Source organism: Rhagoletis pomonella, unplaced genomic scaffold, assembly GCF_013731165.1.
Source record: "Rhagoletis pomonella isolate Grant_MI unplaced genomic scaffold, Rhpom_1.0 Rhpom_scaffold_00442, whole genome shotgun sequence".
NCBI lineage: Eukaryota > Metazoa > Arthropoda > Insecta > Diptera > Tephritidae > Rhagoletis > Rhagoletis pomonella.
The window spans coordinates 55935-82985 of record NW_023458996.1 but is presented as its reverse complement, the minus strand read 5'-3'; the positions used below and the strand labels follow the sequence as shown (position 1 = coordinate 82985).

Below are 27051 nucleotides of genomic sequence, written 5' to 3'. Positions count from 1 at the left end.
TAAGGAATGAACTATATTTTTATATAATTATTTCGACCACTATATGTATAAGCGCCAATCTATTATTAATATTAATACCTCCGGTACAAAAAAACATATCAGAATAAATTAAAAAAACATTTTGAAGGGAAAGAGTTATATTTTTAAATCTCACATCGAGATTTCTAAAAAAAAAAATGCAAGGCGAATTCATACAAGTTGGTAGCGCCAGCACAAAAACAAAAAACTACACTACTAAATTATACGCCCGATGACAATCAGAACGAAAAAAAATTACAACAAACACATCATTTTGGCAGTCTGCGCAATTCGCCTTGAAATCAGCTGCTCTGATAACACCACCTTATGTGAATTCGCCTTGAAAAAAAAAGTGTGTTAAGTAGCAATCAAGGTGAATTCGGTAAGGTGATAGGGTGGTGTGGGGGCGACAGCCGAATTTTTCGCCATGGAAATCAAAACGTCAAAATGATGTGTTTATTGTAATTCATACTGTCATTAAGCGTACAATTTGTTGGTGTAATTTTTTAGGTATGTATATACGGCTCCTACCACCTTAATTAATGCGCCTTCGTAGGGAAGCAATTTTACGGCGAATATTGCAGAAAAATCAGATTTTGCATAGTCAGGTTTGAATACCTCGAAATTCTTGGATAATGAAGCAAATCTAATGAAGCATTCAAATTCAGCGCACCTCTAAAAACAATATTGTCTGGTCTCTGGCCAAAATCAAAATTATGCCTGATTGTTGGTTTTTTTTCGCCGAAGGTGTTGCGAGTTCTTTCATATAAGAACAAATTGTGTTTTTAGTCGTTATATGGAAGCAAATGCGACAAAAAAAAAATTCTAAGAAATCAACGATCATTTTTAGCCACTTGAAACCTGCACATTATAAGACTAAAATTGAATGGGCTGCGAAACTGTGCACTCGGAAAAATTCTAACACTTCTGAAATAAAAATTTGAAATTTGAGTGAAAAGATGAATTTTTTTGTAGTCTTAAAAAAGATTTAAACTTGCGTTCACATGAGTTCTGTTAGAGAATGAACTGCATTTTAATTGAAAATTCTTAAAAATAAATAATTAAACAAAAATAGCAAACAATATCACTTTGAAATGGGGGTGCCATAGATATGTCCAATACTGTATGTACATATGTATGCATGTAAGTACTTTTACTTACACTTCATGTGTATGGTCAACAGCGCCAACTGAGTTCGGTGATTCAGGAACGCCTAAATGTAGGTACCATATGGAAATGCTATGATATAGTGAAAAGAATAAAGAAGGTCATTTAATAGAAACATAAGAGTACATACATTACATACTCGTTTGTACTTATGTAATGCACTTGTATTTCTCTCAAATGAAGGTAATTTTACCCTAATTAAACCTACCACTAACGAAAAAATTGTATTTAATGCTCCGAATCATGGGCCATAGAAACACAGTTGAGGGCAATTGTATTTCGAAGGGGATCGAATGTAATGCACAATGTACCAGTTCTTTGATTTTGTTTTGTAATGCAAAATGGGCCATTTGACCTGCTTCTGGTTTCTATGATATATAGAAAGGAACAATTGGTGCTCAGCCTCAGACACGAATTGTTAAATGTAAATAGGCCTTCACGCATGTTTGGTCCAAGTTAGTAACTGGTTACAAGAATTTAGCTCTAGTTAGTCTAACCCGATATCCTACGGCGAACTGTGCACAAAACTAACACATTCACGGATCTACAAGAATAACCAACCAGCAAAAAATCCGAAAAGGAAAATAAAGTGGATGAAATGCGGATTTTTGTTCATTTGACAATCCGTCCCAGCCAGCAAAAAATCAAAAAATTTATCCGAAAAGTAAAAAAAGTGGATGAGGTGCGAACTTTTGTCCGTTTACCGATTCCATTTTCGGATACTTTGACGATTTGTTTTCCCACTAAAGTGTGCGGCAGAAACGTACGTACAGATAAGTTCACAAACACTCTTAAGTTATTTAATTTTTAATGTTTATTGTTAAATAGTTTTGAGTTTACGAAGGATTTTCTTTAGTAAAATTCTGTCGTAAGTGTCATTTGTCCACAATTTGGCAGTCACTTTGTATGAAATACGACAAAATGTGATAAAATTTTCTACTAAATTAACGACTTTTTTTACTCAATATCTCGGAAACTAAAAGAGATATACAAAAATGGAGAACAACATTTCTAAGATATTGATTAATTTAATATGACTGCATCACTAACTAAATTTTTACTAAATTATCGAAGAAATTTTATTCAATATCAGGGAAACTAAAGGAGATATCTAAAAACAGACAACACCAATCGAAAGAACTTATTTCAAAATATATTTGCATCTAGAACTAAAAATCGTCAAAATGGCCCTTACGACAATCTTTTACCCAGGCGACGATAAGTACCGAAAATTGAAAAGGATATGTACTTTTTTGGCTGTTTGCTGAAATTTGTCTGATTGAATTTTTCGTTCAATACGCTTTCCTTCTGCACTTCACAGATCTTTTTTCATGGTTAAAAAAATAAATAAATAAGATTAAATTAAATTAAGGAAGCGCCTGACGGGATTCGAACACGACACCTTCTGGAAGCTAACAAATAGCGGCACGCTCCTCTGCAAATGTTTAGCTTGAACAAATTAAATACAATTATTGCTTTCAAATAACATCATCTTTTTCGAACGTTATCCGGACACGAAAATGAATGATCACTGTAGTAGTTTTCTATTTGTTTCCGGATACGAAAACCACCATTGTTTTGTGGACGTGAATTAATGAAAATTGTAGTCGCTTTCTATTCGTTTCCGGGAAATTGACTAGACTGCACTGTCGGCAAAATTTAAGTTTCTTTGCTGGCTGGGGTTTTCCACTTTTGAGGCTTTCCTTCTGTGCTTCACAGATGCTTTTCCATGGTTTGAAAACAATTAAAGAAGCGTCTGCCAACTAGGTATGTATGCTTTAAAATGTTCAGCTTCGAACATATAAAACGTCATCTTCTTCGAACGTTTTCTAGTACGAAAACGAATCAAAATTGAAATAGTTTTCTGTAACCGCGCCTTATTTTGAACGTTTTTTGATAAGAAGAATTGTATGAGATCCCACTGTCGGCAAAAATTACGTTTTTCTGCTGGCTGGGAAATCAACGTCAAATGACACTAATACATATAGAAGCCGCTACTGACGCATATATTTTTCTAATTTTATTTTATTCGTTGTGACGAAGAAAAAAAACTTAGATTTGTTTCTTAACAGATAATTATCACTAATTTCTGCTGGAAACCCAAAAAACTAGCAGCTCTCTCTCGATCTTACGCTCTTCCTTTTTTGGTTCTGCTAATTTCTGCTAGTAAAATTTTTACTAGCAGAAACTAGCAACTGTCAAAATGGATACAAAAAATATTTTCAATAGTCAAATATACCGATCAGCTGATTACTTGCTAGTTTTGCGTTTCTTTACTTTTTCGTAATTTCGCTCTCTGTGAGCGTAATTCTTTCAATTTTCTTATTCTTCTTCTTTCTGATAATTATCTGCTAGAAAAGAAAAGAAACAAAGCCCTTGTGTTGCATAACTTTTCTTGTGTGTTTTGGGCCAATAAACATCTTTAAGTATCGATATAAAAACAATATTACTATCGGTATATCGATAAGAGCAGATAAAGGAAAAACAAACTTCTGTGTTAAAGTCGAGGCACATTAAACGTGCCTTGGTTAAAGTACACAGTTTATTAATAAGTTCGTCTTGTTTCGCAAATTTATTTAATATTAAAAAATAATAATGTTGGTTGGAAAATGTTTTCCTTTTCAAATTATACAACGCAGTATAACATTACTTACAGCAAACCATATACGAGTGCATAACCATAATAATGAGGAAGGTAAGAATGTTGACGAATTGCTGCGACCGGATATTCTGTTATCAGAGGAAAACAAATTACGTTCAATACAATGTATGGAAAAATCGACACCAGTTGGATTAAGGTCGTCTAAGACAACTCGCGAAAAAACATTCGCTGCCGTCCTCATTTGCCTCTGCACAAATGAAAGGGTAAGCTTAGTAAATGCATCACCAAAAATATTAACATAGGGAAATGCATGCACATTCGCTCGAATTTTGCAGCGTTTAAAAGTCGTTGGCAGTCCCCAATTAAGTACATTTAACTTAAAAATACAATAAAGATTTCGGAAATAATGCGCGAATAAAAAGTTTGTAGAATCCTCCTAAATTCACTAACAGCTGATTGATAACAGCCAAATGTTTAACCCGCCATTTAACGTGTAGGGTGTATAAAACCGCAGCGGACGAGTTATGTAGTGCATTTTCCTCCATATAAAAATTTCTTTTGTTCATCCTTTATATGCCGGGCTATATTTATCTAAACGCTTAAAATTGATTTTTTTTTTGTTTATTTTCTTCGACCCTGGTTATATGGAAGAAAATGCGCAACACCCGCCACAAAAAAAAATCAACGGTAATCTATAGGTACTTGAAACTTGCACATTATTATTCTAAATTTGAATGGGCTACAAAACTAAATTTTTTTAAATTCTGAATAAAAACGGTTTAATTTTTATGAAAGTTTCTTAAAGTTTGAATATTTTTTTGAATTTTGTACAAGGTTTGCAAGATTGATTTACACGGTTATTGTTATAGAATGAGCTATATTTTAAATAAAAAATAATGAAAAAGATTTATGATAGAAAACATTTTGAATCTTGTGAAAATACTAAATTACGAATACTTATGTGAGTGACTGTATATGCAAATGCATGCACCTAGCTGAATAATCCTGCGGTCGCTCCTTTTTTAAATATTGACAATGTTTTTTATGTCAAAACATTTTCGTAAATTTTTTATTAAATATGGTTCATGCTATAACAAATACCATATAACAGGCTAACCTAATATTCACGGCTTGCGTTTTGGTACGCATGCCGTCGAATTTGTTTTTTTGCGTCACCCGAAATTGACTTGCATGCGTTTGCATTTGATTTCATTGAGCGAAACGTCAAATCAAAATGTCACGCAGAACAAAAATTGGAAATTGAGTTAGCTTCATACGCACGCCGTTCAATTTCGGTTGATCTCATACAAGTTGCATGCGCATGAGAAATTTTTGACAATAAATTGGCGGCGTGCGTGAATATTAGGTTAGCCTGTAAAGCAGTGATCTCACGATTTATACATTAGTACAGATTTGTACATTTTGACAGTTACAGGGTGGCGTTTAGAAATTTTGATCGAGAATGAGTTCAGCTGAATAGAAAAAATCCCAACAACTCCACTCTGTAACTGTAAAATTGTGCAAAACTGTCCAAATGTACAAATCGTGTGCTCCCTGCTTAAACAAATTTTCATCCAAATTTTAAACTTTATAATCAGAACTTTCAAAAAATTCGAATATCGTTTGTTAGCGTTTTAAATTTTAGTAAAATAATGTGATGAAGTAGTTAAAAAATTATTGAAAATCAAGGCGCATTCTTAGCCACTTCAAAATTCACACATTGTTGTACTAAATTTAATGTGATCAAAACTGCTTACTCGATTTTTTTTTTAATCCTCATAAAAATTTGAAATTTTGGTGAATATCTTGCTTAGTTTCCGCTTAAGTAGACGCATATGTTTTTTCTACATTTTGCGAAAAATTGCAATTTTTAAACTCTTCTGATATATTTCGTTATTTGAGTAGTGACAATCTTTTAGTAAATGAAAATAATAGTGAACATTATATTAGAACAAGGTGTACACTTACATTTGACACTGACTGCATATACCTACATAGAGTGTAAAATGTAAGTGGACACCTTGTTCTAATATAATATTCACAATTATTTTCATGAAAAATGTTGTTCGTTAATTATTTATGAAAATATAGTTCATTCTATAACATAAACCATTTAAATATAAGTTCCACACTTTATATGAAGTTCACGAAAATTCAAACAATTTTAACCAAAATTTCCAGAAAATTTTCGAGTAGGCACTTTTTGTTCGGAATTTCTAGAAAATTTTCGAGATGCTGGTTTTAACCCGTTAAATTTTAGTAAAACAAAGTACAAGTTTCAAGTCGCTAAAAATTACCGTTGATTTTTTAGAATTTATTTTTTGTGGAGGGCGTTGCGCATTTTCTTCCATATAAAAAGAGATGTTGATCGCTCGTTATATGGAAGAAAATGCGCAACACCCTCCACAAAAAATAAATTCTAAAACTTCAACGGTAATGAAATATGCACTTTTTTTGACTAAAATTGAACGGTCTACAAAACTGCAAACTCGAAAATTTTCTGGAAATTTTAAATACAATTGTTTAAATTTTGATGAAAATTGTTTGAACTTTATAATAAAGTGTGAGACTTATATGGTTTATGTTACAGAATGAAATACATAAATAATCGATGAAGCAAAATGTTCATGAAAATAATTGTGAATATTATATTAGAACAAGGTGCACACTTACGTTTGGCACAGACTGTATGTGTGCCAATCAAAGCGACAATAGTTTTACAAATTGACCCAGGGAAACCCGGCTAAAAACCAGACACTGCAAAGTTAGTTCACGACACAAAGAGAAAAAATGTATTGAGCCTAAATAGTAATTGGAAATGATCATCAAGTAATCAGTTAAAGAAGTTATAATTATTTATTTATATTTTTTTTACAGAAAGAGATCTCAATACTTTATACCCGCCGTTCCGGTCGACTCTCTAGGCATGTTCGACAAATATCTTTTCCTGGTAAGCCGGTTAAGTTTGTTGTAGTTTTCTCTTGCTAAACTCTGTTGTATCCAGGTGGCATAAAGGATCCTGAAGATGCGGATTTCATAGATTGTGCGTTGCGCGAAACTGAAGAGGAGATCGGTTTACCACGCAGACGCATAAATGTCTGGGGAACAGGCAACCTTATATCACCGCCAAATACTGCCGCTATAATGCCCGTTGTGGGCACTGTAGAAAACTTTACTTTAAAAGAATTAAAACTCAATGAAGACGAAGTAGAGGAGGCATTGGTAATACCTATTAAAGAATTGGTACATCCAAAAACTATAAAACACACTCAATTTAAATCAGGTTGGAGTACCCCAAATTTCGTAGTCGGCCAGAATAAAGTTTGGGGCATTACAGGCTTCATAACAAATACTTTTCTTCAATGCCTTATTCCGACAGATCTAAAGAGACTTAAACATCATGTCAAATACATTCGTCCCTTTAAGATAAAACATTGACGAAAAATCTAAAAAAAAAAAAATTGTAAATACGACTTTATGTATTGTAAGAAACCTGTTATTCTAAGAGATTAATTTAATGTTGTCAGGTTTTGTAAGAAAATAAACCAAATCAATAATCGGATAAATATATGTAAGTACATACCAGACATCTGCAGCGGGTGCATGATTTTCGTGTATACTCGATCATCTAACAAAACCCGCTTTGCATCGTTCTCTGTATACGAGCAGAAGTATTGTTCGTTATCGACTGAGCTCAAGACGAACATGTTGGCCACAACACCCGATTGCTTTTCATACATACTTGATTGGGTTCGGGTGCTTTGCACCTCAATATACCCGGGTGTTCGAGTTTCAACCCGAGTGTGCACAAAATTTTCTTGATTGGCTTATGACGTTTTTGTTTCTACAAAAAATGTTGCCTTCTCATCGCGGTGCTCTTAGTTTTTGTGCGTAGAGGGTAAAGAGAAGGTTGAATTTTTCGGTAGTTTGTTTAAGTATACATTTAACCATTTCTTATATTTTTGCTCATACAAAACGCGGCATCACGACGCCTACATCCATTTAGGTATAAATGTGTGTAGATCGGCAATGCCCAAGCCCTATACACTCGGAGCACATTTATTTTTTGTAAAAGTATTTATGTACCTACATAGTTTTAGGCTGTGTTCTAATATATACACACACAGCTTTCCACGCGAAACTATACGAAATAGATGCAAACACATTTTTTGTCTACTTCGCTTCTAATTTTTTCATTGCGTATGCACAAGCACAAAGCAACAACATTTTCGTATGCTTTGTGGGAACATATTGGCGCCAGTTACCTTCAGCGTAAATTTCTTTGTTGTCCTGCATTTTATCGCAATGTTCGGGTGTCCGTTTCATTGTTACACAAATTTTCGGGTTAGCTGCGGGTGTCCGAGTGTGGTGTTCGCTTGTGCTCAATTTATAGCGAGGGTGATCGAACAGACTCGTTCGTAACCAAAGCAGCTGTCGGGTATGCATCTCGATCGAACACATAGTAGCCGAGTGTGGCGTTCGCTTGTGCTTGATTTTTAGTGAGTGTGATCAAAAAGGCTCGATCATACTCAAAGCTGTTCTCTGGTACATACCTTTCTTCAGCTACACACTGAAAACCTGAATACCGAAGAGCTAACTTGGTGTGGAGTTCTACTAAAAAAATGGTTCATCAGATTGGGGCGAAATTATTGTTTGTATGTACCTATATCTAAACAATTTCATGAACGGTGGGCAAAAATCTATGCCCCTCAATGGGCTTGCGATTTTGATCCAAACGTTAATTTCGAATTGTTGAAGTGTTAAGTCTAACCTATGACTTAACTCAAAATAAAAACATACAAATGCATTTTTGTGGTATCAAATATGTACGAAATTTTATTTGTTTTATTTGATGAATATATAATCTGTATATACAAAACAATTGTATCCTATTTTTAAGTATGTTTGCATAGCTATAGATATAAAATAATACGGAGAATAGTTCACATTTCCTAATGGATTTAATTTTAATTTTTGACTTCTTATTTCAATTGTAAACGGTGTAACGTATTGCGTTTAATAATTTAATGTACTTGATTTTGATGTAATGGCATACTTGCTTCATTATAATTTGAACTTTTTAAGTCCTCGTCAATCTTGGATTCTTTGTTAAATACTTATCGTAAACATTAAAAAGTATTTCTAATGAATGCAATTAAATCAAACGTTGGCAACAAATCAAACTTAATTAAAAATAATCGCACTTAGTGTAAATATTTTTCAAATACTTATGCCCATTTATCAAAAACGACGTCATTGAACTGTGCTCACATTGCCAATTAAATACAAAAACAAACTTTACTAAGAAATATAATTGAAGAGCAACATTCGACGTTTTCCTATGTAATTGGCGCAACTGCATACGCATATTGAATATTTTTTTGATCTACTGTAGAATAGTGTACTGTGTGTATTTATGTTCTTCTTAGGAATACACCCATATAGTACATAAAAAATATGTTTTAGTTTTTATTTCAATTATATTATTAAAAAATGGGAATATTATTTTATGTTTCACATGTTATTTTGTAAGTGGGTATACGCAAGCGTGTATTATAAATTGGAATTATTTTTTGAAAGCAGGGGCGTGGCTTCTTAATGCTATACGGTCTAAGGTTATAGCAAGCTAACGTTTCAACTTGCTCTGGTCATATTACACCACATACAAAAGATCTGCATTACTCAGTAATATCGATCGGAATGGAAGTAGTAAACGTAGGAGTTTCAAGCTCCTCATGCTTTTTCATTTTTAGCATCTGAAAAAAAAAAGTGTCAAAAAAAAATTCTGTTTACGTAAATAAAATATGGCAGCACTCACCTGCTGCAATTTATAGTGATTGATGATGTCCTGATCTGCAGGGCACGATTGTGTGAAGGCATCCAATTGGTACATGTGATACATGTAACGCCATAATGCGGTGAAATGTGTCTGTAAAGCAAACAATTAAGCTATCCTTCTTTAAATTGAATATATACAGTGGTGGCCACATAATTACTTCTATTATTTCTTTACAAGCGTTACAGCCAATTGCACGAAAGCAATTTAAGTGAAAAATGTTAGAACATACATATGTATATGTTTTCTTTATTTATTTTTCATTTATTTTTTTTTTTTTACAAAAATATAGCCTGAAAAATTTGGAAGCTTTAAAGCAGACATAATTCAAAAAATGAATGATGGCCGACGAATCGAGCGAACGGTTGTACCTTGTAACATTTGTGTCATGGTTTACATCCAACGAAAACCAATTAACTCAAAGTTTAAAAGTTGATAAAAAATCACTTTCTTAAAACTATTTAACATCGGAAGGCCTGCCGAGTTTTTCTACTTTATTTAAATGAACAACAAAAAATAACCAAATTTCACAACATGGTCATCAAAATATTTCTATTTAGAATTTCTAGAAAAATTTCGGGTATGCTATAAAACTGCACCCACTCGAGTTTTAAGCGTTAATTTTTGATTTTTTTTTTGTTGACGTTGCTAATTTTCTCTCATAAAAAAAAATTACTTTGTATGGAAGAAAATGCATAACACATAATAAAAGAAGAAAAGGTTTGTAATTTTGAGTCGCATTGTCCTCGTTGCAGTATAAAGTATACTTTTCTAAAAAATTTATTACTAATAAATAAAGAAAAAATAATTATGTGCCTACCGCCGCATTTTCATTTTTTTCTTTCAATTTTGTTATTTACCGGTATTTCAAAGTCCACAAAATATTTGCCTGCCACGCGGATATGCTGCAGTCGCGGCATAAGTTCACAATCAAAACAGCACATAGTGTCGCCGGTTAGGAAACGGGTATTTCGATTAGCCAAGTGGTCATTGATTTTTCTTAAGTGGCTCAACAAGGCATTGTTCTTGGCTTCATCCTTCTTTACCAACATTAATTTGAGCTTCACGTACAAATTCTCGATCAGTGTTGCCACTTCTTTATCCTGCAAGCAAATAGAAACATGAACATTAAAAAGGGTCTAGTCTTACTTTGAAGAAAAAAAAACATTTGTTTTACCTGTACAAATAAATTGTAACCGCCAGGAATATTCTTCATGATATGCCTTTCAATTTTGTCATTTTCAAGGATTGCTAATCCATTATCGATTAGAATAGGCGGGTGTGTCGCCTCGAAGTTGGTGCGAAAGTCTGGAGGTGGCTTTTGCATGTCAACCGTTGTAACCTTAATTTTGTAAATAAACACGTCGTTATGTATGTATACATACATACATATGTATGTAATTCCATGATACAAAATGTATGATGAACTAATAAAGTTTATAATTTTCTCACCTTCAAACTGATAGTTTTCAGTTCTGCCAACAGATACAAATCCATAAAGTACTCCTGGCAAAAGAGGCAAGCACCCTTTCGCCTACCGTCGATTGTAGATGCCTGGAATATAGATCAATCGCATTGCAAATATAATTAGTTCGTTTTTACGAGCAAAAAAATTCCATTCCAACCACAAGCCCCAGACTTATTGAGAAAAAGTTTCTTTATGATATTTGTTTTGTGAATCTAAAATCGCTTTAAATGATTTGTTAGGATGAGCAGACACGTAAACACATATGTATTTCAATCCATTTTAATGAGCTGCATTCATGTATTATATGTAGTATATACATATTTATGCAAATACAATAGCGTAATCCTGCAACCTTTTTTTGATCAAGAAAGTTTCTTCAATATTTTATGATCTTTTCCTAACGATGCATTGTGATGAATATTGTGAATCTTCTTCGAACAGTGATCAGTACATAAACCCTTAAAACAATTGACACGCTAGGTGGCACTGCAGATAAAACTTGGATTTTAATAATTTTTAAAACTTATAAGTGCATATTTATTTCTTTTATTTCTATTTGGCTTTAAAACCGTTTGTCGCTTTGGGTCGATACAAAAAACTTCACCTATTGTCTCTTTCCTTTGCGGATTTGCGCCAGTTGTTCATCCCAAGTGCGGATAGGTCCTTTTTTATATCACACAAAATATTTTACCTATACAACCCACTAAAATTTCATTGATTTCGGGCCAGCCATTTAGGGATGCACTCAAAAAATGCATATGTATAAAATTGCACACATTTGCTGATAGTAATAATAAGGACAGGAAGTTAAGTGGCTGTTAAACTTGGCAAGTGTAAGTCCTTTTCGAAAGCCTGTCCAACTTCAGAATTTCCAAAAGAGATTGCAGCATCAGTCACACCTTGCATGTAAAGTGGCTTTCGAAAGCAGTTTTTATTTCTGAAAATCAAACTTTCCGATACTAGTTTTTTTTCGTTTACAAAAAAAATTAATTACCTGAAAATGAACTAAAAATGCTAAAATGTGCTTGCGCAGTCACAAAATGTCCAATGCATTAATACTTGACTACTTCATATCAGTAGATTAAAGTTAATAATTTTAATAATCTCATACAAATTCGCAAAAAAAAACGCCTCACACGGCAACACTCGATTGGTTTGACAGCACTTTTAACAAAAATGAAAATTGCTAGTGCGGTAGGAGCAAGTTGAAATTATTTCTCGAAAGCAATTTGCGTTCTTTCAGTTGCAGTTGCATTTTACAATTGTTATTTCGTAAAGTGTTCTCTGCAAATCTGCAAAAAGGACTGTTTGGGCGGTTACTCGAGAAAGTGCACTTTCGTTTTCGCATTTTGACAGCAAAATGAGTAGAAAAAGCGCTTGCATTGCCACGTTTAACCGTACGTTTATTCATACTCATTTTGATATATTGAATAGATAGTTATTTATATTTTTCACAAATTTTATTAAACAAATGATAACATTAGTCGACAAGTGCTCCGACCTGTTTCATTTAACCATCATTTCTTATGTAAAATTTTCCGTTAAATTCGAGTAAGAAATTAATTAAAAAATAGCCGAACAATTTTTGAGAAATAACCAAATTTCCGTTTTGTTGAGATTTAAAAAAGTACCTTCACTTAATTGCAAATTTTATTGAAGTAGTTAACCAATATCGAAATTTCTTTTCTTCGAACCGGTTTAGGAGCTATTGATTGATTTATCGACAATTTTGCATAACTTCTTTCGGTAAAAACATCAATTTGAAGAAATGTGTTTAATTCCTGTTTTTTTTTTTTTGTAGGGGGCGAAAGTGTGATCTTTTTCTCATGCAATAAGACTCTGCTTATCTAAAGTGAATAATAAATGTAGAAGTTATGAGCACTTAAGAAAAAGTACATACAAAAGGACTCTATACAAATTGACTATTTATGAATTTGTCTATATGTATGTCAAAAACTGTTCTACTTTCTTATATTTATGCTGGTTTCGGGAGAATACCCGACAGGAATATTTCACATTAGAATTCATATAAAAAAAATTGCAGTCGGACAATTTTTTTATTTCTGTAAACTTGTGTTATCAAAAATGTATTCAAACTTTATAGTTTTATAATGTTTTATTAAACAATCAATGGCATTCAAACAGTGAGATCCAAAACAACAAAACTAAACTTGTGTTATTCTAAAAGTTGATTCATTAATGATTGCTCCAAACTTTCTTCTTCACTATCTATAACTGTCACCAAATTTGCAGAACAAGTAGCTGATTTGTCCGGTAAGTTCATTTCCTTCTCCAGAGATTCCTCTTTTATCCCTAAATCCTCGAACGCGTCGCAAGCATTATGAACCCCAATTTCCTCGAGACCATTCGAGAGCTCCTCTACCGCGCACTCGGCACTTCGTTCGTTACCAGCAGCAGTTGTCGCATTTTTTCGCCGTTTTATGAATCGCCATAATGTTGTAAGTGGCAGGGAGAAAAATTCTGCAGCAAAACGTACTGACATACCGTTTACGACGTGGCCACGATATGCCTGCTTTAAACGTTCCTGAGCTCCATGATCAACCACATCTTTATTGCCATTCCTTATCCATACAGGCGGCAATAGCCCATTGTTCTTAAGTCTTGTCTTATGCAAATGAACGGTCGACTTGGGCACATGCAAAGCGCGCGCTATTTCCGATATTTGTATACCAGCCTTCAGTTTACTCTGAATAAGTTCTTCTAATTCCTTGTTAGGTTTTCGTCTTTTGCGCTTGGGATGTTTAGCCACGCGTGAGGACACTGTTGAACGTACCACATTAAACCGCTTTGCTGCCTCGCCAAGGCTGATGCCATCTTCCAGTACGGCATTGGCTGCAAGTCGAACCGCTTCGGAGTTATGCTGTCGCTTCTTTCTATTAGCTAAATCGCCACAACAACCAGCATCTGTGCTAGGCTCAACTATGTTATTATCACTGTCGTCATTGTACGATCGCAGGTCGTTTTCGATTTCATCGAAAATTCCTTCGCACGCCTCGGCTACCATCGCAGCGAAATCTAAATTGCTAACAGGACTACTGCCGCGTGCATTCTTATCTTTCACTGTTATTTCTTCTGTTATACGATTTGGAGAAAATGGAACTCTATTCAACTGACTCAGGGAAAGTCGATCCTCAAGCCTTTCATTGTTGAAATTATCACTTTGCAGGATGGCTTCTGTGTGTAATATGTTCTCCTCTTGCTTCGGCTTTACATATTCGAAGTGAAAATGTTGATTGTCGTAATGAGTGAGCATTAGAACACGATCACTCTCTACTGATTCATTGTGGTGCATTGGCAAAATATCTTTGCGAGAAGAGAGTGGTGGTTTTTCGTTGTTTACAGCCTTCTGCTCCTTTAGATGTTGGTGGCTCTGCTGTTTGGGTTGTACTTTCGATTGAACGATATTTTCTTTTTCATCTACATCGCTTGAGTTTTCGTCGGTTGCTACTATGTTGATTCTGCTCTCGTTTGTATTCCCCACAAATTCATTATCAAGCATATATTCTTCCTAGAAAGGGGCAGAGGATAGTGAAAGCATACTATTAGGGGATCACATCTTGTCAATATGATATCTTTGTTTATACGAGTATAATTTCTACACTGAGTCATCCCCATCATGGGACTCACTCGATCGCAAGCATTACAGCTAGAGCGACATTTGTTGAAAAGCGCCCCCGCAACATTTTTATTGTACATGTAGGTATATACTAGTAAGTTGATATATTTACATGCTCATCCAAGCAATCAAACACTCACTTATTTTCATATATCTTTTAAGGTACTTTTCATACATACAAGTACATACATTATTATATTTTATGTGCAATATGCTTTTGCTTTGGTTATAAATTTAATTTTTAATTTTTATGCCACTTTAGCAAATTCCAATCCTTAAAATTAAATATTTATTTATTATTTGGTTAATTATACTGCGCTTAATTATGGTTATTACTTTGAACGGCTATTTAGTAGCATTTGCGAGTTGGTTGATAAAAACAAAAAAAAAAAAAAAAAAACGAAAAACATAGGCTATGCAATTAATATGTTAATATGTTAACGAACATGCAGTGGTAGGCAAACAGGTGAATCGCAGAGGGGAGGGCCAGCGGCAAAGAGTAGCAAGCGATTGCACTGTGTTTTCTATAAAAATCATCCGCCGTTCAGCATGGCATTAGTTACGTCTATTCCGGTACGAGTCATTATAGGAAGTCATTCGCGTGGGCGAGAAACTTAGCAATTCTTCTCAATCAGAATCAGTTACAGGATTTAGCTAGAAATTTTTCTTCTGGTAAATTCATGACAAGTTTCGATCGATCCGCGGAATTGCATTTCTCGTTTGCATAACAAAAAGGGATGAAACCAAATGCTGTACGAATATCTGCATTTAATTGTTTTGGTCCTCTTAAATTCTGCGTGTTTCTCCCGTTTGAGAATTCCAAAGGTTTTCGTTGATAAAATACAGTAGCAGATTAAATATATAGCTCCTTTCAAAATTACTAACTGAAGGACTTTTACATTCTTAGATGCATACCCACACCCACTAGAAAATATTTTTGTCCAATATTCATAATTCGGGTATTCACACCTGCCTGGGTATGTGGTTATATGGACATACATGGCTTAATTGATTTCTCTTTTCATTCTGAGCATTTATGTATAGATACATTTGTCTATATCTATCTCGATTCGTTTTGGCTGTTACCAACAACCGTTATGCGAACAAAGTTATAATACCCTTGGGTACAAGTGCGCTCGGGTATAAAAATCGAGATCCACCCATAAATAAACAGAAGAATCAAATGCAAACTTGCAGTAAAGAGCAAAACAGCAGGTTGCCTACATATAAACTGTGCAACCCGCTATTTGGCCTTCTATACTTCAACTTCTAAACGGTTATTTGTGTTTGCTATTACATACCTAAATATGTATGTAGTATGTACATACGATATTTGCATTGCTCATCAATTCTTTAATGAGTAGGCGAAGTGCCGGCTGAGTGTTCAAAACATCCAAGTATGATGATGTCATGCAAATGTGCTTCATAAAATGTTCACGCCAAAAATACAATTGAAGAAAATTAAAAGAAACACTACGCTGTGTTAATGTGGCAAATACATGTGTGTACATACAGGTGTACAGTGACGTTCAAAATAATAGCAGCAAAATTCAAAACAATGCTGTTGGCAACTTATCTTTATTTATATTAATAATTTTCATTTAAATAAAAGTTTCAAAGCATGCACAAAGTTCACAAAGACTAATTAAACTTAAAAAATTTTAATCAAAATTTCGATTTTTTTATTAGATTTCCTAGAAAGATTTCGAGTACGCAGTTTTATAGCCCATTCAAGTGCAAGTTTCAAGTCGCTAAAAATTACCGTTTATTTTTAAGAATTTTTTCGGTGGAGGGTATTGCGCATTTTCTTCCATATAAAAGTAAGTAAATTTTGTGCATGCGTTATTACTAAAATTGAATGGGCTATTAAACTGCATACTCGAAATCTTTCTAGGAAATCTAATTTAAAAAAAATCTAAACTTTAATGAATATATTTTAAGTTTAATTAGTTTTTTGTGAACTTTGTGCAAGCTTTGAAACTTTTATTTATGTGGTATCTGATATAGATCAACTCATATTTTAAATGACAATTATTAACAATAAATAAATAAAGATAAGTTGCCAACAGCACCATTTTGAATATTGCGGCTATTGTTTTGACCGCTGCTGTACATGCATACATATGTGAAGATACCCAGCTGTATTCAGATTTGGCGCACACCTTATTTAAGCCACATCATTATACTCGCGGGTGCTTGCCACTTTAATAAATGGTTACTTAAAATCTGTTTTCTGTTTGGGAATTTCGTAAATTTAAAAATTTAATTTGACAGCTTTCAGACTGACCATAAAAAGTATTTTTTCGAATTTCTAAGATTAATACATATTAAAAATTTTTTTTTACGGTATTTTAATATTAATCTGCAAAAACACCTAATGAAACTATCAATTTTTCAAAATAGGTATTCTGTAAATGAGCCTACATACATATCTATAAACATATATTGAATTTTTAATACTCTTACATGCCTCAAGATTAACATAAAAATGTTTGAACTAAAGTGGCTCATTAAATACTTGCAAATTTGGCAAGCTTAGTACATATTACATTAATGAGCCTATTCCAGGGATCGAACTCACCGAATGTCAACACACACCTCCATATATCTACATAACTTATTTATTTATGGGCCATTTTGGCTGCTTTTTATAAAATTCCCGGTTATGTAAACAGAAAATTTTTTGCGGAATTTTTCGCTTGGTGATGCCAAGGTCGAGATATTTTGAAAATCCGATAAACTCGTTAAAAAATAATAATAACAAATAATTTTCCAATGGAATTTTTAGAAGTGTAACGTCAAAAACTTCGGCTGATAAAAAAATTTTTAATTTAAAATCTTGGAAAATTACACGTAAATAATTAACTACAAGTGTACCAAACAGAGCCAATGAAATTCACCACTGGCTTATGTGCTAAGTGCATGAGTGTTCTATGCACACACACACCCACCCATATTCATATGCATACATACATAAATAAACTTAGAAAGCGATAAAGAAAATACATATTGTAAATAAATATGGAAAATCAACAAAACGGAGCAATAAATACATAACTAGTCTACATACATAGGCCAATGGTTACTTTCCTAGTAAAATAAAAAAAGTGTACATAATATTTATGTAAATACATATGTATGTAGATATGTATTTATGGAAAAGCTCGAAAGCTAAATGAGTTTGTAGAAGCGTCAAAAAGATTAGTTCGATACTGCAATTATGAAAATCTATACTTTTGCTCGAAATTTACAAACATACGTACGTAAACATTGTATTGATACGTTTTGGAAGTCAGCCAAACTTTGCATCTATGCATATGCAAGAAAAGTTAAGCATTCAGTTCTGCATTATTTTTAGCATTTTTGGTTTTATTTTAATTTTCAGAAAGTAGAATTCTCCAAAACGAAAAGATAGTTGCGCAAATGTCGTAGTATTGTATGTCGTACAATTTAAAAGCTTAAACAAATGTTTGGAGGACTTGAAACCATAACCAACGATTTTTAAATCACTGTGAAGATTCATATGACTTTATGGTACCTTGCGAGCCCCCTTAATATAATTTTAGCCGTTTAAAGTTTACGACATACAAAAATACGACATTTACGACACCGTTGTGAATACCCCAAGTCATAAGTGGAATTCGCGCTTCTTTGTGATTTGTTGTTGCTAATGGTACAATAAATAAATTTCCAAACTAGAGGAAATTGAGAGCGAAACAGCTGAAGTTGCAAGTTTTTACTGGATAAATTTTTACAAAAAAAAAACAGCTGATCGCTTGTTGCTGGATGCAATTGAAACTAATGAGGAAACTGTTTATGGGCTTTTTATGGTTGAAACTGACAAAATAAACCTATTTAAGTATATTGCTTATATAGGAAGTTGCTGCGAATAAACAACCAATTTATCAGCTGTTCATAAAATTTGCAATTTATTACTGGATTTGCGTTCACGTACGTACTTTTTTGAATATTTTTTTTTTTTTAAGAGCGAACTCTCTGAAATTAAATTACTGGAGAGTTGCTGGCAAGTAGTTACTGGATAATTTTTACATGAACTCAACTCCAATTTTTTTTTTCAGGTACCGATGCCGATGTCGATTAATCGGCTGATGGGCAAAGAATCGGCCGATGCCGATTCCATAAAAAAATTACAAATAAATGTCTTAATTCAAAAAATCAGTTAATTTAACGGAGTTAACAAAACAAAAGAAAATAAATAATTGAATTAATTGGCTTGTTATGCAACAGCACATACACAAGAACATATGTATGTATGTATAAAAATATACAGTATCGGTCATATCTATAGCACGCCATTTCAAAGTGATATTGTGTGCCACTTATGTTTATTTATTTATTTTTAAGAATTTTCAATTAAAATACAGTTCTTTATCTAACAAAACCCATATAAACCCAAGTTTAAAAACTTGTAGAAAACTACAAAAAAGTGCAACAAATTTTCACCTAAATTTCAAACTTTTTTATCGGAAGTGTTTGAATTTTTCTGAATACACAGTTTTATAGCCCAATCAATTTTAGTCTGAAAATGTGCAAGTTTCAAGTGGCTAAAAGTTACCGCAGATTTTTTAGAATTTTTTTCGCCAAGGATCTTGCGGTTTTCTTCCATATACAAATAAATTGAGTTTATTCATTATATGGAAGCCAATGCGACAAAAAAAATTCTAAAAAATTAACGGTAATTCGGAGCCACTTGAAATTTGCACATTATCAGACTAAAATTGCAGGGGCTAAAAAAACTGTGTCCTCAAAAAAATTCTATCACTACCGAGAAAAAAGTTTGAAATTTAGGTGAAAATTTGTTACACTTTTTTGTAGTTTTCTACAAATTGTTGAACTTTTTTTAATATTGACCGGACCAGGAATCGAACCTGGGTCATTCCGGGTGGCAGTCCGCGTGTCTAAATATTCCACACTGAATCTGTCTCGAAGATGTGTGCATCTCAATTTTTAAATGAGAAAGTTTAAGTAAATATATATGTATGTAACAAGTTTCCAATTAAAAACTTCCAGCTGTAAGAATGATTCGTTTAAACTTTTAAATTTAAAAATTAGTACATACATATGAATGTACTCTATAGTTTTATTTATGTATGTACATATCGCTCATTTACTTCATTAGTGTCATAATCGGAGAAATAAAAATATTGAGTTAAGTATGCAAAAATTACCGCTATCTCTTCTTCTATGTTTTGTACAAATTGCAAAGCTGCATTGATTACCAGTATCCCCCTAGAACAAAATATATATGCATTCATTTTTACTATGGGATTATATGTAAATTCTAAACTTTAACTCAGTTATGACACTGTTGAAGAAATGAGCGCTATGTTCTTCAAAAAAAAATTTTAATATCATTTTCCATTTTTCGGGAAAGTTCGTAGAATCGAAGTGCGACTGTATTTTTTTTTATCAGTTAACATTTTAAAATTCTTGAAAAGTTGCCAACATTGCTACAAATATCGACTATGATCAAACCGACTGTCGATTTTTACTAATTGCTCTTATGTATGCTTGTTTCCACTGATAAGATAAATTCCATGCTTTATATTACCAACAAAATAGAGAAATCGTTATTTTAAGCTACTTAGGCCGCTGCTGCCTTGCATAGTTTTCTGTTTAATTAAAAAATGACGAATGCTTGTTATATTCTCCAACTATAGCAATTTATTCAACAAATCCCATTACTATATCTGATATATCAACGCAAGAGTAAGGAAACGTTCCCCCATTCCCTTTCCTTACCTTTAGACAAAAATTACTTACGTACGAAAGTATGTAGTATAATTTTATTTTGACAAGACAAAAACCAAAACATAAAAAGATGAGATCATTTCATCGTACACCAACAAAACCACTTATCACAACTAAAGTTCAAAATTAACATACAGTTCCGCCCAAAATTATTGGCGCAAAGAATTTTTCACAATGCATGCAACATTTTTTTTTTTAATTTTTTATAAAAATACAGTTTATACTATATCAAAAAACCTTGTGCAAAACTCGAAAAACTTCAATAATTCAGCATACAAACTTGTATTTTTCTAATCAGATTTTATAAAAAATTTTGGAAATGAAGTTTTATAGCCCAAAATTTTAGTTGATTTTTGATAATTTTTTTGCTGACTCTTTCTTCCATACAAACTATGTTCTACAATTCATTTTGTATGGAAGACACTGTCAGCAAAGACCCCAAGACAGTCGGGTCTACGTAACCGGAACGAACCAGATTTATATTTGGCCAAGGACTGTCACTCCAGCAACACTCCCCAAAAACTCTTTGGGGAACTTGTATGCTGCTACAACAACAACAACAACAAAATTGCTAAAAATCAACGTGATTTTCTACCAACTTCAGACTTCAACAACATTTTTCTAAAAGATCAGATGAAAAATTCTCTGAACTAATAATTTTGTACGGCACTGTACTTATGTATAAGTACACTAGGATTCTTAAAAAAAAAAATGTAAGTACCAAGATTGAAAAATCAGTCATATTTTTCATTGCTGTGAATTTGTTTCAAAACTTCTGACTTTTCCTTAATATAATTGTAAAACTCTGTACACCTAATTTTTAACATATGAACTTTTGTACATTGAGCGAATTTCTTTCCTTAGTCCATTGCGTTGATAAGAGAAAAACTTATCTACATTAGAGTTATGACTAGGTATGGCCAAGGTGTGATGGACAACTCAGTGAGGCTCTCTTTTAAGGCACTATAACGTAAAAAAATATAAACAAATGACAACTCTTCTTAAAGTGGGAAGGAGTTTATACTTTCTCTTTGGTATTTATATATTCTATAAACTTTTTATATTCTATAACTTTGTCGCGAAAACTTTCACTGGAAGTAAACCGCGCACGAACAACAAACGAGCACTTCTGAGATACTTCGCCGACCTAAACGGGGTTAGATCGCCGAAACAAAAGCCCTTGGTCGGGTAAAACCCGAGTCATTCCGGTACGTAGAACCGGCTGTCGTGGGAATGGAATAGACGAGACGGAGCTTTATCTGCCTCGGGAGACACGCACAACACTTGCACAACTTCGCTCCGGCCACTGCAGCAGATTGAACTCCTACCTGAGCAGGTTGAATGAGGATGTGCCGAATGAGTGTCCGGCATGCGGAGAGACCCCACATGACTCGAAACATCTCTTCGCATGCCCGGAAAACCCGACAACCCTAACGGCCTTGTCCCTGTGGACAAACCCCACAGAAGCTGCACGCTTCCTAGGGTTGCCGTTAGTGGAACTTGACGACAACGACTGAGATACCAACCGTCCTGGGCGGGTTTGTTGTAGCCGCTACAACAACAACAACAACAACAAACGAGCACCACAAACCAAAAAGAGCTAATGAGCATCAGGAAGGCCACTTTGCACTTAAAGCTATGTTGTGGATATATCGATCATCAAATATTGCTTGTGCAAAGTTCAACTATATGGAGATGTAATTATTTCACAAATGGCATTGCTAGTGATTTTTGAACTTTTATTCAAATTTCTGCAACTAAAATCTGGACACTTAAACGATACCCGGGACATTTTAAGGTTGGACCGGGACACCGGGACAAATAGTCTAAAACCGGGGCATGTCCGGGAAAACCGAGACGTCTGGTAGCAATGTTTATAACAGCAAAAAAAAAAAACCAATCCCACGACAGCGAGTTCTACGTACCTTAATGACTCGAGTTTTACTCGACCAAGGGCTGTTGCTTCGGTGATCTAACCCCGTTTAGGTCGGCGAAATCCCGCAAAAGTTGTACGTCCATAGCGGACTTCAGAGCAAGATCGAGGAGATAACAGTCTTCATGGGTCGCCACGGAATATTAATAGCTGTGGTCCAAGAGACGAAGCTACATCGCAATTCAACATTGTTGAATTGCGCCGGATATAACGTGCACCGTCGAGATCTCGATAGCGAGATAATGATGGTGGCCTAGCGTTCATCACGCACCACACCGTGCAGTACCGTCTTATCTCGAGCTGACATCGACCGCAGGGATACCACCCTAGAATGTCAGGGTATTGCTATCCGATCAAGCGATATCGAGCTCGAAATATTTAACGTATATATATACCCCTGTCACCAGCTGCCCAACAGGATATCACCCTGAAATAGATGCGCTCTTCAGAGGTGAAAACCGTATAGTAGTTGGTGACTTCAATGCGCACCACGATCTTTGGCATTCAACCTGTCAAACAATTGGCTCAGCTGATAGATTATTCGACATTCTGCACAATGAACGATGACGCAACCGAACGAAGGACGAAAGATTATGGACAGCTGCTGCAGCTTGCCAGACCTAACAATTGTCAGCGCTGGTCTGATAAACAGCACATCATGGGACCGATGCTGACGTTAGCATCAGACCATTTGCCCATAGTCATCTCGATTGATAAACCAGCCAACTTTGCTTCCGCGGAACACCGAACCTATGTCAACTTTTCTAACGCTGACTGGAAAGGCGGATGTTACTGAAAGCAACTTCACTGCAGTACCCACACCAACCGACGTTCAAGTAGGGTAGTGTAAATTCCGAAGGGTTGTCACATCGACTAGGTGTATGGTTTCAAGTTAGCACTGCATACCATATTTTTTTTTAAAATGAGAGCTACAAACTTTTTCTTTCCACAACAAATTTACAACAAAAGCAGTACAATTTGAGTTGTAAGGTACAGCAGAAAGCAATGCACTAGTGTATGTACATATGTACATACGTATGTAAGTATGTACAAACAGTTGGCCACAAAATAATAGAAGTGCGATATTTTGACTAGTTTTGACCAATTATCTTGTTTATTTTCTAGATTATTTTAAAATAAGTTTAACTGGCTATAAATTCACAATTTAAACTTTGTCAAAAACTATAAAAATTTCACAAATATTTCAAACTTTTTAATCAGAACCTTAAGAAAAACTTGTGGTATGCAGTTTTGTAGCCCATTATAATAATGGTATAATGAAGTGTAAGTTTCCAGCTGCTAAAAAGTCTCGTTGATTTTTGGCATTTTTTCTTTTCTTTTTTGGTGGCAGTGCCTTCCATATAAAAGAATATGTCGAACATACATACTTGGTATGGAAAAAATGCGAAACACCTTCAACCAAAAAAAGTCTCAAAACTCGACGGGATTTTTTTGTCAACTTGGGCTTTATTATACCACAATTTAATACGGTTTTTACATGAGGCGAGTTTACAAGCAACTTTTAGTTGAAAATAAAGATCGCCTGGTGTGAACGGCCTTTCAACTAATCGCCTCTAATGGCTCCAAAACTGCATACCAACATTTTTATAATTTTTATGCAATGTTTGAAATGTGAATTTATATGGTGTTTCTTGTATAGCCAGCTAGACTTTTATATAAAAATTTAATAAACATGAAATAAAAAATAGACAAAGAGTCAAAACTGGTCAAAATATCGCACACCTATTATTTTGTCGACAACTGTACATGCAAACATAAAAAAGCTCACGCTTTATCAGTGTTTTTCATTTCTATGCACACTTGGCTATGCAAGTGTACATGCACATGTATGGCTGTGTGTACAATTTTTAAATGTTCAATTTGTTTTGAACAATTCAGCTTTCACTTTTCCTTTCAATACCATTGTGTGTACATACATATGTATGTAACAATGATTCTTCCTTCAGCAATGCTTCAAGGTCAATAATTCCGATTTGGTCACAAAGGCTAACCCTAGGATATGCGTTATCCACATGTTACCAATTAAAGCAATCGAAAACTAAATAATTAATAAATTTAAATAATTTTTGCGCAAAATACCGGCAATCTTATCCTAAAGAATTTACCTATTAATAACTCTCAATATTTTTCGGATAGTGTACTATTTTTTCAGAAAAGTAAATTTGACGTTTATGTACATCTCGGTCGACCGGTTCGGACAAAGGATGCAGCAAAAATACCCACACGCAACAGATAAACATAGGAGAGGCTGGATCATGGAGTGAAGTTGCATGGCTTTATCAGGTATTGGTCAGCTAGTTTTCATTAAAAATATTATTATGGTATTATCTGAGCGATAATTTAAGGAAAAGTGCATTACAATTGAATCTAGATAATGACTTTGGATATTTTACACCGTTCATTCTGTACGCAGGGATGCCTCCCGAATCACCCAATTTTAATCCGATCGAGCAGTTATGGGACGTACTTGAAATCCAGATAAGGAAGCATATTACTTAAAACAACCGATTAAGGTGGGCCCTAGCAGTGCCGCTACAACAACAGCCTCAACAAATCAAATTAAAATCTTTATTCTAAAGGAATGTCGAATACTAGTTTAAATAGTTTTAATAAATAAAATAAGTATGCTGTTTTGCAGAGAAATATATTTGTTGCAATTTGTTCCTATTTTAGATATTTTTATATACATACATACATAAGTATCGTGTAAGGACGGAAACTTTTGTCCATGACTGTATTATTTGAAAAATTTAGCGAGTTATTTCATTGAAAACTTGGCGTCGATGTAGAATAGGCAAAAATAAATGGTGGTTAATAAGCTATGTCCTCCTATGTTGTATTTAGAAATTTCTATGCAGCAATATATTTGGCCATTCCATAAAAAAAAAAACTAGTAAAGAATCGAGCACGGAAGACCTATTGCTTCAAAAGATCCGAAATTGTGGCTCAAGTTCGGCCTTTCATTTTATAATTTGGCGACTGGGTAGATATCGCACGTTTAATAATATAGAGATTCAACTCAAAATTTACGTTTTAGGAGATTTCGCCAAACAATTAATAAGCTTGATAAGGAGAATGAGTTCATCGTAACAGATTATTAAACTTCCCAAAAATGGCGAAGATATGTGTATTTTCACCTATCTTTTGGTATACCAACTGGATGAATTGATCAAACTTTGGCTGCGTTTTCTCACAAATTTAAAATTTTGAAATAATTTTGTATATTATTAAACATGCGATATGTGCATATGTATTCCTTTACTAAATATATGAACATGCAATTAGTCATATGCTGGGAAAACTGTCGCATTATAAGTGACGTACTACCAAAACTATTTAAATAGTTCAACGAAAAGCAGCACAACAATTTATGTGAGTAAACACACAAGTAAGCAAAAGCTCATTTCAATCACCGGACCAACCAGTCGGCCTACTAGCTATTGTGGCATATGAAATAGTAAAATGTTAAGAAAAACCTGTTTTTAAGCATCACAGATAACACACACAGAGGCCTTCCGATCACGTTAGCACCGCGAGTTGTCCAAACAAATAGCCCCCCTCCAAAAGTCGAAAGAAAATATTCTTCAGGCAGATTGATCGTGCGTACATACATACAAACATATACCTATCGATATATGCATATCTACATGCATGAAAAGCGTATAATTGGAAGTTATATAAAGTGTTGAATGAAGCCCCTATTGAGCTACATATATACTAAACAGCTCCAGTGTACCGAAAGGGAATATGTATACAATACGAACGATTTACATATGTATGTTAATGATCATCTGTGTCAACAAAAGCTGATGGACTAGTAAATTCCTAACTAAGATATTTAAATGATGGCATCACAATTTTAAGCACATGAAACACGCAACTTAAAATATGCATACGCACAACTCTGCGCCGGTTTAGTAATGAAGCAATTTTTTCAGGAGACACCTTATGTCGAATAGTCCACGATACTACTTACCTTGATGATCAGTTCAATTTCAGGAACATCTCCATTACTTGTGCCATTGGTCTCTTGAGTATTCTCAACTTCCGACATCTTGGAAACGCGTGACGTATAAAATTCGCACTTGTTAAAACGAAAATACAGGCCACAGAAAATTAAATCCACAAAGAATTTGTTTGTGAGCCTAAAATATGATTCTGATCTTGCTATTGTTTAATCCAAACTGAAATTAATTCGCCTTGACTAACTTAGAGAACAAATGGTGGTAAAAATTAACCACTTTTTCAAATGAAAATTACTTATTATTCCAATCAATCTCGCGAAACATACGCCTTTTGCCGCAATCGTCGCACAATACTTTTATCTTTCTACAGAATATTGCCAATACGAACTAAAAGCAACGGAAAACCAGAGTTGCACCAAATGGCACTATTATAATTACCTACTTTAACTCTAACAGGGCGTTTTCACAGCCATTAGTGATCCAATTATGCAAGATCTCCTAAGATGAAATAAATGGCCCTGTCACACGGTCAGTAATTATCACGATATTTGGATAGCGATCCATAGTGATGGATTGATAGATCGCGCACGAATGCTACATGTTCAATACTTATCGCGTCAGTATTTGCATAA

The 27051-nt window shown here is 34.0% G+C and overlaps 2 protein-coding genes across 5 annotated transcripts; one reads left to right on the top strand and one right to left on the bottom strand.

Moving 5' to 3' along the window:
- The first annotated feature begins 3566 nt into the window (after positions 1–3566).
- On the top strand, positions 3567–7353 carry LOC118750898 (nucleoside diphosphate-linked moiety X motif 8-like). 3 transcript variants are annotated; one of them, XM_036485634.1, is made up of 4 exons: positions 3581–3782; positions 3842–4050; positions 6665–6737; positions 6792–7353. In XM_036485634.1, exons 2-4 carry the CDS (start codon positions 3955–3957, stop codon positions 7223–7225), a joined length of 603 nt encoding a protein of 200 aa, XP_036341527.1. In that variant the 5' UTR covers positions 3581–3782; positions 3842–3954; the 3' UTR covers positions 7226–7353. The 3 variants fall into 3 exon arrangements, with proteins under 3 accessions (XP_036341526.1, XP_036341527.1, XP_036341528.1); XM_036485635.1 differs by having other exon boundaries at positions 3581–4050; positions 6792–7009; positions 7071–7191; XM_036485633.1 differs by having other exon boundaries at positions 3567–4050.
- A 1425-nt stretch (positions 7354–8778) lies between these two features.
- Positions 8779–26808, bottom strand: LOC118750897 (chloride intracellular channel exc-4-like). Of its 2 annotated transcripts, XM_036485632.1 has the most exons (7): positions 26715–26801; positions 26431–26638; positions 11076–11177; positions 10801–10965; positions 10484–10726; positions 9606–9716; positions 8779–9543 (listed from the first exon to the last, which is right to left on the bottom strand). In XM_036485632.1, the coding sequence occupies exons 2-7, from the start codon at positions 26506–26508 to the stop codon at positions 9466–9468; spliced, it is 777 nt and encodes a 258-aa protein (XP_036341525.1). In that variant the 5' UTR covers positions 26509–26638; positions 26715–26801; the 3' UTR covers positions 8779–9465. The 2 variants fall into 2 exon arrangements, with proteins under 2 accessions (XP_036341525.1, XP_036341524.1); XM_036485631.1 differs by lacking the exons at positions 8779–9543; positions 9606–9716; positions 10484–10726; positions 10801–10965; positions 11076–11177 and adding an exon at positions 13194–14620 and having other exon boundaries at positions 26715–26808.
- Between the last annotated feature and the right edge of the window lie 243 nt (positions 26809–27051).

Excerpts from the sequence above, each read along its gene's own strand:
- LOC118750898 (XM_036485633.1), top strand. The coding sequence starts at position 3,781 with ATGTTGGTTGGAAAATGTTTTCCTTTTCAAATTATACAACGCAGTATA. Across the intron at positions 4,051-6,664 it reads GCCTCTGCACAAATGAAAGG|AAAGAGATCTCAATACTTTA; the intron begins GTAAGCTTAGTA and ends TTTTTTTTACAG. Across the intron at positions 6,738-6,791 it reads TCGACAAATATCTTTTCCTG|GTGGCATAAAGGATCCTGAA; the intron begins GTAAGCCGGTTA and ends TGTTGTATCCAG.
- LOC118750897 (XM_036485631.1), bottom strand. The coding sequence starts at position 26,508 with ATGTCGGAAGTTGAGAATACTCAAGAGACCAATGGCACAAGTAATGGA. Across the intron at positions 14,621-26,430 it reads AAATTGAACTGATCATCAAG|GAAGAATATATGCTTGATAA; the intron begins GTAAGTAGTATC and ends GCCCCTTTCTAG.